The sequence below is a fragment of the Euprymna scolopes genome, chromosome 19 (assembly GCF_053919585.1).
Source record: "Euprymna scolopes isolate OS-2025 chromosome 19, ASM5391958v1, whole genome shotgun sequence".
In the NCBI taxonomy this organism is placed as follows: domain Eukaryota; kingdom Metazoa; phylum Mollusca; class Cephalopoda; order Sepiida; family Sepiolidae; genus Euprymna; species Euprymna scolopes.
In genome coordinates this window covers 137,975,048-137,995,912 of record NC_136500.1, presented here as the reverse complement: position 1 = coordinate 137,995,912, position 20,865 = coordinate 137,975,048, and the positions used below count along the sequence as shown (strand labels likewise).

The window sequence follows — 20,865 nt, the reverse complement described above, 5'->3', positions numbered from 1 at the left end:
TTGGCCAAGAAAACCGAATGTGATTGCCAAAAAAAAAAGAAGAATCCCCCTTCAATAATAACTGTATCCATAAAAATGTGATTTATTCATGTACTATAGCTGAGATGCCATCTAAATCCCTCCAAAGAAACACCACCAATCTTTCCCAACAGCCAATCTTTGGTCAAACAAATGACAATGAACTTGAACATCCCCCTCCTCTAATAAGCTTAATTAATAGCAGTACTGATAATGTAAATACTGATAGTCCTTCACAAAACAACTCCCATGATAATAACTTTGGAAACCAACCCAGTAATAACATCCTCACCCATTCACCTACTTCCTATCTTAACCTTAATAACAATCTAATATTAAATAAAAATAACAGTATTTACAATACACCCAAAACATACACATACATCAGATCCACGTCTACTTTAATAAAGCAGAGAATATCTAACCACACTTTATCTTTTAGCAATAAAAACACAAATAGTAACCAGGGAACTTCTTTGGCTACTTTAATTATAATCGAGTAGTATATGTAAATCGCAATCTTAGACCCCTGGATCTAAATAGTGTAACCTCTGCCTTTCTGAGGCAGTTAGAATAATAACTTCAATCCAAGAATGTAATCAATACAAAGAGTGAGCTGATTTTCCAATGCAAACATAAGGCAAAATAAAAGTATTGCAATGTTGAAATTACATAGTCGCTCTGTTAAAATTTAAAATAAAAATGCATTAGGAATGTTTTTATTACTAATGTACATTCTTATTATTGTAATTTTTCAACCCATTCTACAGGACTTTATCATTTTGTCTTAGTTTATTGCTTTGATCTTGAGAATTATAGAAATAATCAATACTGATATCGGCTGTTATTATTTTATTTATTTACATGTTAAAATATATTGTGCTCCTAAATTATACCTATTTCTCTGTATGTGTATATATTTATATTTATATATTTATGTATTTGTTTATTTATTTGTATATGGGTGTATATCTATATGTGTATTTATATATATGTATATACATGCATTTATTATTATTATTATTATTATTATTATTATTATTGTTATTATTATTGTTATTATTATTAGTATTATTTTGCCATCTTTATCATCAGCATGACTTTTTGACAGCCTTACAATTTGTGGTATTCGTTGGAGACCGCATGACAACAAGTCTCCTCAGATTCCCAATGTTCTCCCACCTCTTGACCACTCGTGCAGATAATTGCACGTTATCACAACAGCCGTTTGCCATTGATTTCTCGTTGACATTGGCCATTGGTGTTTCCTGGGGTTTGGGTGAAAAATGTCCCCCAAGGTACCAGATTTGAACTGCACACTTCCAGTGGAGATCTGGTTATTACTCTCCCACCTCAGTCTTTCCATCCGTCCTGACCCTTTACAACTAGTTGATGTGGCGCCAGTTGGTGTCATCTACACCAGTTTTTAGTCGCGTACAAGTGACTTCATAAGTCACTCCGTCGGTCTGTCCGTAACACTTTTGTGCTTGACCTTTTTGGTTAAGATCAAAGGTCTGTTGTTAATAGATGCTGTTCTTAGCTTTTAAAGCTTTTCTTGGCCTTTTTTCCAATGAATTGAATTTTTTTCACACACACACACATTTTAATATATAAAAAAATAAATAAAATTAAAAAAAAATAAATAAAAAAATGCGCACACACACATGCACACACATACAGAAATTGTATATATATATATCCTTTTTGTAAAAACGCTGGGGTTTTCATTAGTTAGCTTTAGATTCCACAAAGTGAATGAAGTATTGTGGTAAATGTTGCCAGTCAAGAGTAAAGTCGCCACAGACTCCATTTTTCTTTAGTTACAAAGACCCTGCAACACTCCCCTCCCCAGATCTTATAGGGCTTTGTGCCTAAATTTGTTTAGTCTTTTGGAGATTGTACTTTTTTAAATGTTTTAATTTTATATTGGAATTTTTTTTTATTGTAATTTTTTCTTTAACCGAAATAAATTAAATATTAAGATCAAAATGTAGTATCTGTTCCGGCAGATATTGCAAGTAAATACCATATGTGGGGGCAGCCCCACATATAACACCTTGGTCAATGTAGGGGCAACCCTGCATACCAATTGTCACTATCCAGCTCCCCTACTCCCCGGGGAGTTGGTCCCCATTTCTCCTTCACTCCTCACATTAAAAATCGGCCTTGTGCCTAATATGCTCAGTGGGGGAGCAAATAAATACCCTTTTCTTGGCCTTTTGGCCAAGATCAAAGTGTAGTATCTGTTCTTACTACATGCTGTACAAGTCATTCTCCAGATCATTCAAGTTGTTTTTGAAGGATTCCACTTATTTTTAAGCATTCAAGTCATTCTTAATGTCATTCAATTCATCCTTAAGTTCATTAAAGTCATTCTAAGTCATTTACTTTTTATTTATTTAAGTCATTTCAGCCCATTTTTCGGTCATTTCAGTTTATCTTTAAGAATTTCATGTCGATCCTACATTCACGCATTCATTCATTACACGAGAGCAGTCGACTAATGGCAATCGGCCTTGTTTTTATTATTATCATTGTTATGATATTAATAATAATAATGGTGCTTGTGCAGTGTACACACTATTCTATATTTTAGATAGTATTTCCAAGTTAAATTAAAGTTTTATGGTATCTTTTTTTTTTCATTAAATTGTTAGAAAGTGCGGAATAGTTAGAAATACCCTCCCCCTGTTAAGAATGGCTTTCTAAATAATAATGTTATTTGAGCAGGGCGTGTACAACATTTACTCGTACTTCATGGAGAACGTGGACCTTGCGTAAACAGTGTTTTCATTTAATGATTGCTCCCTGTAAGCACATGCGCAAGAGGTTTTCTTTTGTTTAATTTTATCACAAAAACATTTTGCAGGTACTATTTGAGGTCAAAAAAGGGGTTGGGGGAACATTATTTGAATATGTATGAAAAATAATTTTAAAAAATAAAAATTTTAGTGAAGAAAATAATAGTTAAAAAAATGAAATCAAATAAAAACAAGCATGAAATAAAAGTATGAATCAAATTTACCCCCAAAAAACAAAAAAAAAATAAAAATAAAAAAATAAATTCATGCACGATTAAAAAAAAAAATTGAGATATATACGGAGAAAGTGAAAGAAAACGATTTCAGGGAGCAATCATTGAATAAAAACACCGTTTACGCAGGGTCCACGTTCTCCGTGAAGTACCCATTTATTTATAAGATAAAATACAAGAAAATATGTTCACTAAAATTTTATGTACTCTTTATTTTTAATTCATACCGAACCTTTAATTAAAAATGATTAGTTAATGAATTTTTAAGATGAATTTGTGTTCGTTATGTCTCGATGAACAAAATTTCATGCCCCATTTCAGTCATATAAATTATTTACAGTTGAAATGTTATAATACAAACAAACTTTAGAAATAAATTACGCTCGGTGAATTCATTGATCGGTTTGGTTAACTAAAAAACAATTGTCGTGAAAAATGCTTCTAACTTTAAAATATTTGAAAATACACAATGAAAAGTTTTATTTATTATTAAAAGAACGGACTGAAAAATATTCTCATAGAAAAATTGTTTGTTTTGCAGTTAAAAAAAAATGAAATATTTGATTTTCTTCGATAGACATGTAAGAAAACTTCAAAAACAGGTTCACTTACTGTTATAATTTGTTAGATTAAAATTATCCAAATGTGCAATTTTAATAATTGCAATTATATGATTATCCAAATGAAGAATTGTTCTTTCTCTTTAGAAGAAAAATGTTTAAATTACCACAAAGGTCAATAAAAAATTTTTTTATGGCTATTAGTGTGTAAGGGGCAACGAAAAATATTTTTATGACTATTAGCGTAGTCACGTGGTTGAACACAAGAAACTTTAGGTACCATACACCTACATGATGATCTGGTAATGATGTCACACTGTCATGTTCATTGTCCTTAATTACTCTCGGTGGCCTCGATTAAACCCAGACGTTCTCGTCTCGCGACTTTAAAAATGGTTGCTTTCCACAGATTATACCATTATACTTAATGAATACAAGAACTGAAATATTAGAAAATAAAATCTGAACATTTTGTTGAAACATTTTATTTATCATTGTCTCCAAGCAGACTTTTCACCTATACAAAACTATAGGCATGCTTTCGAAATAAATGAAATCAAATATACAGCATCTGTCTTGTTTTCGGTATTCAACCTTTGCCTTACATTATCGGATGTTTGTTGACATTAGAATCTATTTCAACAAGTTTTAACAACGGATTCAGAATAGTTGACAAAAAGACTTTTTTGTGTGTGTTTTGATTTTCATTGGGCATTTTCTGGTATTTATGAACTTTCACATTTTTATGCAACAAAATAAAATCTTGTCTGTCTATGGGCGAAACAATGGAGACAATATTAAATGAACTGTTTTAAAATAAACTTCAGATTATTTACATTTATATATATATATATATATATATATATATATATATATATATATATATATATATATATACTAGTAGATTTACCCAAAGCTGCCCGGTATTAAACATAACGTTGAATTCCTTTAAACAATAAAGTTAAACTAACGGATAGAACCTGACACATGTGCATGCGAGTATAATTTTTTTTTGTAAAGTCTGATGAGGCTACTACACCGTGAAAAATGTAACTAAACAGAAAAAAAACGGTAATAAAAAATAAAACGCATATTTGCTCTACAACAGTATTGAACACTTTCTTCAGGTTTTTATTATTTACCATTCCTACTAAATATATATACATATATATATTATTTCGTATAATTAATTGAATTCATCCAAGAATATCGCAAAACACAAACAAATAACATCTACATAAAACGCGATACATTCGACAGTCGTGCGAGATAACGTAGTGACAGACGTTCACGCTTCTTACCATGGGGTCTCGATTTCGGATCTGACTAGATTCAGCCATTCTGATGAGTCGTAGACGACGACACACGTGTCAGTGGATAATTATATTTGAACAGTACATATGTCGCTCTCCATTTGGTGGTATCAAATTGGTAAAAGAGGAAATTATTCTCACTTCGCATTTAGGTAAGAAATCACTTTCGTATAAATAATTGAATTCATTCAAAAACTATAACAAAACAAAAATAAATGACACACCACACACACACACACACACGCACACACACACACACATATATATATATATACATACGAAAAAACACATATATATATTTAATATACATAAATCTCATGTTGGGTAATTAGAAATATCTCATGCTTATAACAAATATAAATTAAATTCGAAAGGTATTAAAAATAAACTGAAAATAGGTTTAATAATAATAAGCAACGTGTAAATCTACTAGTTTTATTTTTGAAAAAAATAATTAATATATACATGTATATATATATATATATATATATATATATATATATATATATATACATATACATGTATTATTTATAGAATTCCGAGTTTTATTGGGATTATATAATTGATAATTCGGTAACCATTCATATCCCAATAAATTGTAAGTCAGAAGGAGATGATTTAAATTGTAAGCTAAAAAATTACCACCTTTGTTAATTGAGCATTCATATATTGTTTCAACAAAATACTGTTCATTGTTAAAGTGTTTTTTATTCAATACGTCTGACGAAAGGCTGTTTTTGTGAAAATTTTCAAACAACATAATGTTTGGATTTGTCAGAATAGTCTTGAAACTATTGTAACTAACGATGAAATGTACTATTTGTTGCTATCAATCTATTCCTTGATGTCTTGATTTTGTTAAAACAATATATTACCGAATTCTCAATAATATAAACCCAGTAAAATTCGGAATACTATAAATAAACTATATATATATATATATATATATATATATATATATATACGCGGAGACACATACATATATTTAGCATACATAAATCTCATGTTAGAAATATCTCATGTTTATAATAAATTCAAATAAAATTCAAAATGTATTAAAAGTAAACTAAAAGCATGTTTAGCAATAGTGTATTTGCAGAGTTGATTCATACATATATATATATATATATATATATATATGTATATATATATATATTGTTACACAATCCTAATAATAATCGATTGTGTGGTTTAAAAAGAAAGCTTTAAGTTATATATATATATATATATGTGTGTGTGTGTGTATGTCTGTGTGTGTGTCTGTGTATTAATATGAGCAAACTTGTATGGTCGCGGTTATATATATATATATATATATATATATTGTTACATAATCCTAATAATAGATTGTGTTGTTTAAAAAGAAAGCTTTAAGTTATATATATATATATATATATATATATATATATATATATATATATACATATATGTGTGTGTGTGTATTAATATGAGAAAATTTATATGGTCGCGGTTATATATACATATACATATATATATATATATATATATATATATATATATATATATATATATAGCAAACCTCACTTTAAAATTACTATTACCCGGTCAATTGAGCGTGACGACGGTATATTCACTTGTATTTTTGGTTTTGATTTATTATTTTATTAAGGGATGACACCATTAAAATACCTGAAAATATTTTACAAAATTGGTTTCTATTTCATATTAATACAACATGGCTAACGAACACCATACATTTCAAGAAATGTTTCGTAGCAATGTTAACATACAAAAGAAATTATATCTCAATTTGAAATGGACTGAAAAAAAACATGGTTATATTTGTATTGTTTTTAATCGGATTATAGTCCTCACATTTTTTTTGATCAATTCGCCTTTCGAATTTCTTCAAAAAGTTTATTCATCCAAGAGATGTTAATTGTCCAATGAAAATACTGGTTATTTGTGCATTATATAGGCTCTTGCGGAATTAAATCCGATCGTATGATTGTTTTTTTTTACTAAGCAGAAAACTAATGCAAATTATAAAAACGTTTCACTCCAAAATTTAAACCAAAATAAAATTTTGAAAACTCAAGTCAACCCAAGATGAATGACATTTAAATTTTAGTTTAGTGACTTCGTGCTAAAAAAATATTTTTCTTTTAGCTTGCAAACACACTTTGAGCAGATTACTACAATACCTCATTATCGCGCCCCAAAAATATATTATACACTTTGATTAAACATTTGAACATCTGGTAATTGGCATTTTACATCCCCAACTCCACCAAAGAAGTACATATTAGATTGTTAAGTTTTTATCGAGTAGTCATGACTGGTTTCGATTTCGTCATTTTATGCTTCAATAGAAGCCCAAACAGAAAACGAAAGTTAGGCATGACTACACGATAAAAACTAAATATTTCAACATGTCTTCTTTAGTATAGCTGTTAATTAAAATAATTTATTGACGATGTTACAAACGTGTATCTGAAAACGTAATATATTTTTGGACACAACAACGGATTATTGTGATAATTATTGTTAAAAATGTGCTTGACAACCAAAAATATAGAACTTTATTTTTTTTAATTCAGTCGCTAAACGATAAATGAACCGATATTTAAAATAACGACAGTAGGTGGTTTTATAAAGAAACCGTTGCACCAGACCAAACAGTAATTTTGAGCCATGTTTTTTTTCTCAAAATTATAACTTTTATCAAAACAAAAAAGAGTTGAAAAAGTCACAATTAAAATGTAATAACGGAATTTTTCCATCGCACGTTATGTTTTGTATTATTTTATAGTTCGGTGCCAAAAAAACAACAACAACAAAAAAAAACTGTGGAGTAACGTCATGTTTATATGAAGTATATACATTTTTATTATTATTATCAAACAAATATTTATTGCCTCATCTAAAATTTATTTAAATAAGGTCCCTAAAAATATATATATTTTTTTGTGTTGCCCGGAAACGTTTCCATTTATATGTTTCAACATATGTAAACCAATCTGAATAACAAACGCGTAATTCCAGCACTTAAACATTATTATTATTATTATTATTATTATTATTAATAATAATATTTTTATTCTTATAATTATTATTATCATCCTTATTATTATTATTAATAATATTTTTAACATTATCACTATTATTATTATTATTATTATTATTATTGTTTTCAATAATATTCTATTATTATAAATTTTATTATTAATATTATTATATTACTATTATCATTATTATTAATAATATTTTTATTATTTTTCTTCTTCTTAAATAATCATTATCAGTATTATTATCATTTAATATTATTATCACTTATTATTATTATTACTATTATTATTATTACTATTACTATTATTATTACTATTATTACTATTATTATTACTATTATTATTATTACTATTATTATTACTACGATTATTATTATTATTATTATTATTATTATTATTATTATTATTATCACTATTATTATTAATTACTAGGAGTTTTCATACATCTTCGTACAGGCAATCATCTAAGAATTCTCTTTAAAACTAGCCCGTGGTTTTTCTCTGAAGAAATCGAAGTGACAGCATGTCTCTCTAGATTTTCAGAAATCGCCGCCTGTTCTGACAACCTTTGCAAATTAATTTGCGTGAGCGCAATACATGTCAGCCATCGATTTTTTATTGGTAGCAATCAATGAGAAATAAATGATAGACGGTTTTCATTATTATTATTTATTATTATTATCATTATTATTATTAGTAGTATTATTATTATTTTGTTAATATTATTATTATTATTTATTATTATTATTATTTTATTATTTCTATTATTATTATTATTATTTTTATTATTATCATCATAATTATTTTTATCTTTATTATTATTATTTTTATTATTATTATAATAATTATTATTTTATTATTATTATTGTTATCATTATTTATTATTATTTATTATTATTATTATCATTATTATTATTATTTTATTATTATTATTATTAGAGATAGAATATATTAGAATGACAGATATTCATTACTATTTAATATTTTTTATTGGTTTTCTCATCACGATTGTCATCAAACTGTTTCGAGCATTTTCCTCTTCGGCTTTATATTGAAGTCTTATCAAATCTCCCATATTGCATATCATAAACAATGTAAAATTCATTTTAACATGACTCCAGTAAAAAAAAAAATGTTAAAAATTCCTGGAGCACCTGATGAAGGTCGGAATATAAAACGGCCGAAACACTATGATAACAAAACCGAGATTAGAAAACATATCTAGAAATTGAAAATAGTAAATATGTTTTCCTCGATATCATTTATGGTATATATATATATATCATTTATGGTATATATATATATATATATATATATATATATATATATATATATATATATATATATATATACCATAAATGATATCGAGGAAAACATATTTACTATTTTCAATTTCTAGATATGTTTTCTAATCTCGGTTTTGTTATCATAGTGTTTCGTCCGACTTTGTGGGATCATACCCCATTACAAGTCCAAAATATTGCAACATATATATATATATATATATATATATATATATATATATATATATATATATATATATATATATATATATATATATATATATATATATACACACAGGGTGTTTTAAAAGTCTTGGGAACATTACAACTTTAAATATGTTGTAATGTTCCCAAGACTTTTCAAACACCCTGTATATATATATATATATATATATATATATATATATATATATATATATATATATATATATATATGTTGCAATATTTTGGACTTGTAATGGGGTATATATTTAAATACTGCCCACATCAGCATTATGTGGCACAAGGCCGGAAAGTGGGAACCCCGGAGGCTCCCCTAAAAATTGACGAATCCTTGACTTGTACTACCCTGTCTTCTTCAAAAATTTACAATAAGGTCTACTTTTTTATATATAGCCAGTGGGAAATAAATTGTTGATGATAAATATAAACCAATGACTATTAGTCCGTTCATATCAAATTGAAAGCTACTTTATTTGTCAAATCGATATGTTAACATTTAGAGATTCAAATTAGTTTCGATAAGGGTAACACTTTCGAGTCCATTAATAACTTACTTGGGATGAAACTGGAAACAAGGAACTATACAAAGATTAAACATAACTTTTCTTTGAGTAAAATGTTACGTAAATATGCAATGCTGGAATTGATTTCTATTATAGCTTACATAATAAGATCGTGGCTTCTGCGTTAGCGCCAGATACATTTATTTTATAAATTTAAAAATGAAATAAGATGGTTATATGTGTTAAAATGCATGAAAACGTTTCACGTTAGATCTCGGGCAACACATAATCACTACATATATATATATATATATATATATATATATATATATATGTATACAGCCAAACAACGTCGCAGTTCACAAAGTCATGACAGCCAACAAAACGGAAGTCAAAGATCGAGTCTCGCCCTCATTTAGGCTCATCAGTTAGACATATACGAACTCGGTATTCGAAACCTAACTGATTAGTCCAAATGAGGGAAAAACTGGATTTCCGGTTTGTTGGCTGTCATGGCTCTTGTGAGCTGCGACTTTGTTTGACTGTGGAAATAATTATATAATCTCTCACATTCTGAAAATTATATATATATATATATATATATATATATATTGTCATCCACATACAGTAGTGTTTAGCTGTATCACAGCTGATCAGTGTGGCTAGACAGGCAACTACCTCAAGCCAGGATGCGGCCAGTCAGGCAACTACCTCGAACCAGGATATATATATATATATATATATATATATATATATATATATATATATATATATATATACATTTGAACATTAGGGAAAATCTCTCTAGAGCTCTTTCAGCTATAATCTCAACAGGAGAAAAATCAATAGCAATTAAAATGATATTAATAGCGAAAAAACAAGACCAATGGGAGACTTTTTTTTATATGTATTTAAGGTGCCTGTCTCCTTCGCAGTGTCATTTTCATTGCCTCATATTTGTTTATTGAATTAAATTGTTCATTTTTATTGTCTTAAATATATCTAAAAAAAGGGCACACATTGCTCTTTATTTTCGTCATTAATATTATTTTTCAGTGGTATTGATTTTTCTCCTGGTGAGATGATGGGCGAAATATCCATTGAGAGATTATCGTTAATGTTCAAATGTGTTTATAAATTTTGCACATCAAAACATATATATATATATATATATATATATATATATATATATTATATATATGTATGTATATATATATATATATATATATATATATATATATATATATATATATATAAATTAGGGGGGTCACCAGCAATGTGTATTTTTTTACATTATTTAAATATACATCATTCTATCGTTGAAATTTCTGAACCCATTATATATATATATATATATATATATATATATATATTTATATATACCTATGACAAAAGTCTCTATTCCAAATTTTGTGATGTTGAACATCTTACAATTAAGTTCTTTTGGTTACGTAGACCTTACAATTCTTGACAATAACTGTTTCGTAGCGACACATCATTTAAGAAAAATATGGCGTACTAAAAGATAAAATAAAAGACATTTGCAACTTCTCTTCTTAATTTCGGATTTCGTAATCATGCCCAAATGTATTTTATTTACTTTTAGTGGATTGACAGTTGCCGTATCTTCTGATGAGTTAAGGGCAACATAGATTCATTGATTTATATAATTAAATGAATGATTCTGTGCTACGAAACAGTTGCTGTCAAGACTTGTGAATGTCAACGTAATTAAAGGAATACATGTTAAGAGGGCCAACATCATGTTATTTTTTAATATAGACTTTGTTTAGTTATTTAATACATGCTCTGTAATTACATTGAGCTTCTTCAATTAAGGATTAGTATATAAAAAAGTGAAATAAAATTGAAAAAAATTATATTTCCACAGATATATATATATATATATATATATATATATATATATATATATATATATATATATATATATATATATATATATCATAGGTGATTAAAGGATGTTGAACAATTTTTAAATGGAGACATACCAAGATATAAGAAACTCAACAGGTAGATGAAGCCTGGGTATATAAATTCATATCTACTCATAATTACTTTATCTTCTCTATAATTATATATATATATATATATATATATATATATATATATATATATATATATATATGCATATGGGTATAGAGTATGATATTCACTTACAATAACAATAAACTGCTGTTAACATTCACAAAGAATAATATACGAACGTTTCATGTTATTTTTACTAAATACATTGTTATGAGCATCGGCTCGCCTGATAACAATATCCGGTTATTTAAGTTTTCGCGATTATGATAGACAGATTTCGCGTTTTCGTTTTTTACATTCATATGCATTTTTCCCCATATTTATTTATTTATTTGCTGACTGTTATCCTCATCTTCATTGTTGTTTCATGACGTTTCAGCCAACTATTTCTCTGGCCTTCGCCAGGTGCTTACCCGCGACCGGGTAGGAACTGTACGCTTCCAGGTGAGCATTGTCGGAAGATAGCGGTTTTAATCCTACCCAGAGCCAGCCAGAAGATTAGTTGACGACAACAACTATGGAAGGCAGTAATTACTTGAGAATAAAATTAAGAGACTCAGCATTCTTATCCCGTTAGGGATAACCACCTGATGAAGGCCAGAGGAATAAATAACAACAACGATAATGATGACAATATTAGTCTGTAAAAAAATAAACAAATAAATATACAAATTCCTCATCTCAAAGTTTTCCAATAATAAAATAATATATTATTTCTAGTTTGTAAGTAATCACTGGTGTATAAAATTCGTGATGGCGTTATTTAGTTGGGTTACTCCTGTCGTTTATAGACATGATCGGTTCATCTGCATGATTTGCGGATTAATATCCCCGGCTTTGCTCTTTTATGGCTAGGAAGAAGATTACACACATGACGAGGGCGGCCGTGGTTGCAATGCCGAGCAGACTGATGACCATCGATGTTCGCGAATGACATTTGGCTTTCTTCTTCTTGCCGTCTCTGAATGCCGAGCCCGCCATCAATGAGAACATGGTAGCCAGCAGACCGAACGGCACGTTAAAACAGAAGAGGACAAACAACGCAAGCACGAGGTTCGTGTCGCGAATCTCCGGCTCCCGCGAATTCTTGCGGGTTTTCTTGTTGAGACCGGCGACCCCGCCAGGTGGCTCTTTGCCATCGGCCGGTTGCACAATGTTTGCTTTGCAGTTCTTCCCGCTTTTCTTGCCGGGCTTTTTGCGCTCGCAGTTGTTATTGTTGCTTCCTCCGCCTCCACTGCCGCCACATCCACCTCCGCCACTGCTCCCTCCGCCTTCCATCAAACTCCCTTTATCGACAAGTCTCATCCCACCTCCCCCTCCTCCTGGTCCTATTTTGTCATACATGACCCCGCTTCGACCATCGCCGCTATTTCCTCGACTGTTTCTTCCGTCAGCGCCACTGCTACGACTTCCACCGCAACATCCACCAACACTATTGTTAGCGTATGTGTACTCATCGTCGTCAATAACGCAGACCATGCTGTCATAGTTTTCCGGGAGAAGTTTCTCGCGTTTCTCGTCTAAGGGAGAATGAGATGCTGAGACAACTTCATACTCGATCGTTTGTAGCGGTGGTTTGTCGTCCGGTGTCAACGCAAGTTTTTCTTTCTCCATCGTTAAAAATGTTAAATTAACTGTTCTGGATTTTAATTTTAAACTTCCCTTTTGTCTTCTTTCAAAGTTATTATTTATACTTTGCGCCTTTCATTTTAATTGAAGTTTCGAACTTCTGAAAAGTCGGCAGATTGAAGGAGGCAACTTGAAATTGTATGCATTTTTAGTTAGGACACCATTTTGACAACCCACTCCTGCAGCAACGTGATCAATGTTTGTTCTTTCAATTTTATTCAATGTTTTCTTTTGTTGTAATACCGTGAAAGCATCGCTTTTCTTTGGATCTCGTATTTTCTTTGGATCTCGTATTTTCTTTGGATCTTGCTAAACACTGCGACAGGTCAGCTCTTTCTCGGATCTAAAATATAAAAAAGAAAATAATTAATAATAACGAAAAGATTAGGAATTTTGTTTTACATGGTAGTCACTACTTATCAGGGCCCGGAAGCCACTCGGGGATAGGGGTTATTGCGTATACAGTAATCAATGGGATAATATTGTAGTAATCGTTAGTAATGGAGGTTTGATAAAGTGTCTTACTTAAGAGGGCGGTTTATCAGGAATTTGTTTACGTTGGACTTGAAGATATCCAAGTTGTAGTCTAGTAAGAAACAGACAAACGGAAGAGAGTTCCACAGGCGTACACTTCTAAGAAAGAAGCTTTGTTCATGGAATCTACGTTTTCATTTAGGCACAGATAAACAATGGGGAAATTTATTGACAGTGGTTTCAGATAAACGGGTGTTTATCGTGAAAGATTGTCGAGGGGGCCAGATATTGGAGCTCAGACGAGCAATTGCCATGGAAATAACGATAAAACAAAGAGAGGCTCGCAACGTCTCTTCTGTGGGGGAGATGATGCAGGGAAGAGAAAAGGGCATCCCTCACGTGACCACGAAGTCTCTTTTGTACTCAGGATAGGCGGTTTTTAGCAGCTCCTGCCCAGATGTGGCAGCAGTACTCCATCTTTGGACGTACTTTTATATAAATAGATAATTGCATCAGTAGTGAGATATCTTCTGGAGCGGTAGAAGGATCCTACCATTTTTCCAGCGACCTTGGCAACAGACTTGATGTACGTCTTCCATTTCAGGTTAGGAGTAAAGGTCAATCCCAGAAGCGTGTCAAAACATGGAGCCTCCCCTAGACGAGAGCCATCCATTTCAATTGATGCCAGGTGGGGATCAGAGCGTAGATGATGTAAAGATAGAAGCTTGCCATTTGATGCATTGGTATACTAAATACATTTGCAAAAATTAGAAAACACAGTTGCACTATTAGATTGTTTTTATTTTACATAGGCATCACCACTTATCAAGACCCAGAGACCACTTGAGGATAAGGGTTAAGAGTGTACAGTAGTTAATTGGACAATATAGTAATCGTTAGTAATGGAAATTCGGTAAATTTGTTAACTTTAGTGGAACGACCTATCAAGAACTTGTTTACGTTGGACTTGAAGATAACCATATTGTAGTCAGCTGGAAAGCAGGAAAACGAAAAAGATTCCACAGGCGTGCAGTTCTAAGAAAGAAGTTTTGTTCATGGAATCTACGTTTAGGTTCAGGCACAGATAAATAGGGGGGGGAATTATTGATAGTGTTTTCAGCTAGACAATTGTTTCTTGTGAAAGTTTGGCGAGGGAGGGGCATAGATAAAAGCTCTTATTTTAGCAGGGGAAATTAGAGAGTAAAATCAAATTCCCCGCAACAGTTTTACCCTAACAGCATCCTATAAAACAAAGATATTTTTATCTATCTTGCAAGAATGAAACTGTCCTTAATCATGAGTAAAATATAATCGTCCCTGTTTCGTATTACATTGACAAGAATAAGTTTTCGTTATACTACCTTTACTTTATATATCATTTTAAAGATCGTTATTTTTTTTTTGGGCTCTATTAAATCGTTTAAATTACAATCGTTTTAAAACAATTATGTTTTCTTTTCAGAACGTTGAATACAACATGAAAAAATGCAAATTCGCACAATTTTCGTCTTTCAATTCAAGCTAGGCCGAAAAGCTGCTGAAACAGCTCGCGATATGAATGAAGCGTTTGGCCTAGGAGCCACTATTAAAATACTGTCAACAAATAGATTAAGTACATCAGAAACTCTGATAATAACAGCATTACTCAATAGAAAAGGCCCAATTATCCTCCACGACAATACCCGCCAACACGTTGCTAAATCGACCCTGAAGAAGTTGAAAGTATTGGACTACGAAACACTGCCTCATCCGCCATACTCTCTTGACCTCTCACCTTATTATATTTTCTTTTTAGAACGTTGAATAAAGCATGAAAAATGCAAATTCGCACAATTTTCGTCTTTCAATTCAAGCTAGGCTGAAAATCTGCTGAAACAGCTCGCGATATCAACGAAGCGTTTGGCTTAGGAACCACTACTGAACGCACGTCACAGTGGTGGTTTAACGAACGACAACCAACGCTGTTATGAAGTGTCACCTACCCTTTTTTTTACGCAACAAGATCGACCCGTTTCTCGACCGAATTGTGACTTGCGATGAAACGTGTGTTCTTTACGACAACTGGCGACGCTCAACTCAGTGGTTAGACGGCGTCGAAGCTCCACGACACTTCCTGAAGCCAAAGTTGCACCAAAAAAAAGACGGTCATATTGACTGTTTGGTGGTATGCGATTGGTCTAATCTATTACATTTTTTTTTAAAATCAGGCGAAACCATTATGGCGAAGAAATACTGTCAACAAATGGATTAAGTACACCAGAAACTCCGACAATAACAGCATTACTCAAAAGAAAAGGCCCAATTATCCTCAACGACAATACCCGACAACACGTTGCTAAATCGACCCTGAAGAATTTGAAAGTATTGGACTACGAAACACTGCCTCGTCCGTCATACTCTCTAGACCTCTCACCTACTGACTACTATATTTTGAAACATTTCGACAACTTTCTTCGTGAGAGATGCTTCCAAAATGTAAGCAATATTGAAAACACCGTCAGCGACTTCATCGCCCCCAAAACGCAAGGTTTTTATGCTGTTAGTATATACATTACATTTGCTTTGCGTTGGCAAACGTGTGTTGGTTCTGATTGTGTATATGTTGATCAATAAATGTTTGTTTGAGGCAAGATATGTTCATCAGAATTCAAAACTTAAAAACCAGTCGTACAGTTTTGTCAACCTTGTGCTGCTCATAGTAATACAGTCTTTACTAGAAGATAAGTTCATCATCTTTCAATGAAAAGAAAGAAACAAGCTCGTATAAAAAATATTTACATGTTTCTGTTTAACGAACAAAAAATGAACGATAGTTCTTTATGTTGAGTTTTTTTCTTCCCGGCTGAACGACTTGAATTTCCATACATTAATTTGTATACTGTTTCATCGGGCCAGAAAACGATAATTTCCTCTAAACTTTATCTTGAGGTTGTAAGTTTAATTTAGCATAATTTAAACACTTCTTAAAAATGATATTTGATTTAAACTTTTTTCCTGACAAATATTTAGAGAAATGCTTCCTTTAATTAAAATACTGGTCGTTGAAACTGTAAACAGAAATCTGGGTTTTAGTTATCAATGTTGTGTACAACGTTAGTTTTCATTATATTTGTATTCGAAATAAACACACCCCTTTTCTCTTAAATTCTACGACATACTCTTGAAAAGAATGTTGGTTTGAATAAATTCTAATGCCTCGTCACCAGTGGTAGGATATAGGCTTCAAATCCTCAACGCTAGCATTGTAAGATAAAATTCTCAAATCCTCCTCGCCAGTGTTGTGATATTGAAAGGCCAATAAAAATTAAGAAAACGGTGGTATATTTAACAAAGTGTATTTACAGAAGCACATGAATAGAATGTTTCAGAAAGTCTGCGTCGATGCTGTGGTTATAACTGCCACCAGTGACTGCGCCAACAGTAATCGAAACTTTATTCCTTGATATTTCAATCGTTTTCATTATTGTTATCTGTTGTATCTTTTCAGCCATTCCGCTGATTAAAATTTCTCCCATCGTTTTTTTTTCGGTGTTTTTCGGTATTGTTCCTAGTGCTACTACTTTCTTTTATCGCTGTTCTTTTAATTTTCTTCATCTTCCATATTTCATATTTTTGTATTTCATTTTTTTGTATTTGATTATTATTATTATTATTATTATTATTATTATTATTATTATTATTATTATTATTATATATTATTATCATTATTATTATTATATATTATTATCATTATTATTATCCTTATTATTATTATTTTTATTATTATCATTATTACTATCATCATTATTATTATCATTATTATCATTATTATTATAGTTATTATTATCCCTATTATTAATATTATTATCATTATTATTAATCATAATATTATTATTATCATCATTATTATTATCATCATTATTATTATTATTAATATTATTATCATTATTATTATCATTATCATCATCATTATTATAATTATTATTATCGTTATTATTGATATTATTATCATTATTATTATTAATAGTATTATTATCATTATCATTATCATTATTATTATCATTATTATCATTATTATTATAATTATTATTATCATTATTATTAATATTATTATCATTATTATTATCATTATCATCATTATTATTATCATTATTATCATTATTATTATAATTATTGCTATCATTATTATTAATATTATTATAATTATCATTATCATTACTATCATTATTATTATCATTATCATAATTATCATTATTATTATTATTATTATCATCATTATTATTATCATTATTATTATTATTGTTAATGTTATTATTATGATTATTGTGATTATTGGCACGATGAACGTTTTCTTATTCCACAATCTAGCAATCTCCATCCTTAGTTTCTGATAATTCCGTAGTTTCTCATCCTTCTTGCCTGTTAAGTTGATTTCGTTTGGCATTCAGTGTTCTTTTTGTTCACAACTATAATATCCGGTTTCCAGGGAGTTATCACACTGAATCATGAAATCATCGAAAATCTTAACGTCCTCATTTTTCACTACGTCTTCCGGATGATGTTCGTTCATTTGTCCGTCACTTGAATTCCAAACCTTTGACACAAATTCCTGTGCATATTTGTATACATTTTATTATTATTATTATTATTATTATTATTATTATTATTATTATTATTATTATTATTATTATTTCACTAGCGGGACTTGTGGAAATTCCACAGAGGACTCTTTCATATATAATATATTGATGTTGGCATTCTGTGGATATTAAGTATAAATGGAGACGCCTTGATATTATTGTAGCTCTTTTGTTAAAATTGTAAAAGTATTTATCTCTGCTAGCAGGGACGCCCCGCGTAGCCCGGTCGTAACATACGCTTAATATAATATTATAATTTATGCAGAATCCGTATATATATAGAGTCAATTTTCTATCGATTCTTATACATTATAAAGTTGTGCATTTAAAAATGATTGGAAAAATATATCCATATGACTTGGGTGCATCAGCTTGAATCGAAACCGAAACCAAAACTTATGAAGAAATCTTGGTAAAATCATTTTGTAAATGGTATGATGTTTGAGTTTTATAAAAAAATAGATGATATAAGTGCCGTTAGCTATAATCTAAACCGAAACCAGAACTTATGAAAATTTCTTGAGAAACTAAAATAAATAGATATTTTGATTTCTTTCATCAAGACAAGAGCTGTTCATTTCAATTGATGCAAGACAGGGACCATAGCGTTGATGATGGAAATATAGAAGCTATACATACAATTAACGATTAAAATTAACCAGCTACCTCCCTTAAGATTAAAGGAGAGAGAATCAGAGGGAACTTGGTGGTTAGGGCCTTTGAAGTGTTGCCATAGATGGTAGTGTCGTCAGCATAAATGTCTAAAAATGATCCTAGGATGCAATTGGTAAGATCATTAATGTAGATCAGGAAGAAAAATTGGGCCCAGGATGGTCAATTCCTAATGAACCGCCCCCTTAAGTAAACACTTCATCAAATCTCCACACTAACGTAATTTACTTGCAATAACCCTTATCCCTGAGTGGCTTTCGGGCCTTGATAAGTGGTGATCACTGTAAAAAAAGAAGATATTCCCAGTTATACTGTAGCTGGAGATTTTTTGGAGTATACCTTTATGCCATACCCTATCAATGACCTTTGATACGCCAAAGGTTATTGTCCTAGAAAAAAGCTTCCATCGAGAGATTCGCTTATCCTATGAGATATAACAATTAGCACATCTGATGTAGATCTAGCAGAACGGAAGTCATATTTCATGTTCCTGAGGAGGTTATTACAATGTATCCCGGATATAAGATATTCTCCGGCACCTTAACGCTCTTATATCCGGGTAATGCTGATATCCGGGTTACACCGTACATTAACACAGGCTCTAATTTGGGACCAGAGAAAACAACTCTTATATCCGTTTTTCTTATATTAGGGTCCATGTTACACGGTATCGTGATTTGCTACGTCTAGCCACGCTGATAAGTGTTGAAACGAAAATCTGGAACTATTTTAGAGGGTTTTCACGTGTGTTAAGCATTGTCAGTTTATGCTAAAATATATTCTGCATTTTTTTCTTAGATTTTATTCACAGCCTTTATAGCGAACGTAACAACAACAGATGACATTTTTTGTTAATTTCATCAGTATTTGTGTTTGAAGCGAGTGCAGAAATACCCAGCAATGCAGCTGTTTCTGTGTCTGCGATCATCTGTAAAATAAGTGTTCGTGTTCTGATTACCGGATCAATGCACCTAACAGCTTTCTCCCTCTCCAGTGGGTAGTGGCTGTGATACAGTGGTTACTGGAACGAATTATGCGCTCAGCATTTCCTGCTCAAATTCTGTCAGTAACTGTAGGACTTTCATTAATACACCCGGGAAACAAAACGAACTTATCTCTCTCCACGAAAGTGGACAGTTAATGTGGACTAAAATTTAAAATAGTAAAAAGAACATTGGTAATACGTTTTTGGTACGCTAGTACACTATTACGCTGGAAATATAGGACCATATTTTCTTTATGTGTGATTTTTTTTAATCCTTTGAGATGGGGCTTCATAATTTAAGAATTTACTGTTTTTGCGGATTTTTAATGTTAAAATAAACTACTACTACTACTACTACTACTACTGCTAATAATAAAAATAATAATAATACCATTCGGTACGGACCTGGCAATAGAAGGCCTAATAAGAACACAATTGAATTTACAAGATCATGCATCCAGCCTTGGTCACACCTCAG

General features: G+C 30.6%; 1 protein-coding gene and 1 pseudogene across 1 annotated transcript in view; one reads left to right on the top strand and one right to left on the bottom strand.

Moving 5' to 3' along the window:
• The first annotated feature begins 2,220 nt into the window (after positions 1–2,220).
• LOC145240469 (U2 spliceosomal RNA) lies at positions 2,221–2,393 on the top strand (annotated as a pseudogene).
• Positions 2,394–12,296: 9,903 nt separating this feature from the next.
• LOC145239993 (uncharacterized) overlaps positions 12,297–20,865 on the bottom strand; it is a 582,634-nt gene continuing 574,065 nt past the window's right edge. The window contains exon 4 of the mRNA XM_080103576.1: positions 12,297–13,980. Coding sequence (XP_079959702.1) covers positions 12,831–13,622 — 792 coding nt within the window. The 5' untranslated portion in view covers positions 13,623–13,980 and the 3' untranslated portion in view covers positions 12,297–12,830. The remainder of the gene's footprint in view (positions 13,981–20,865) is intronic.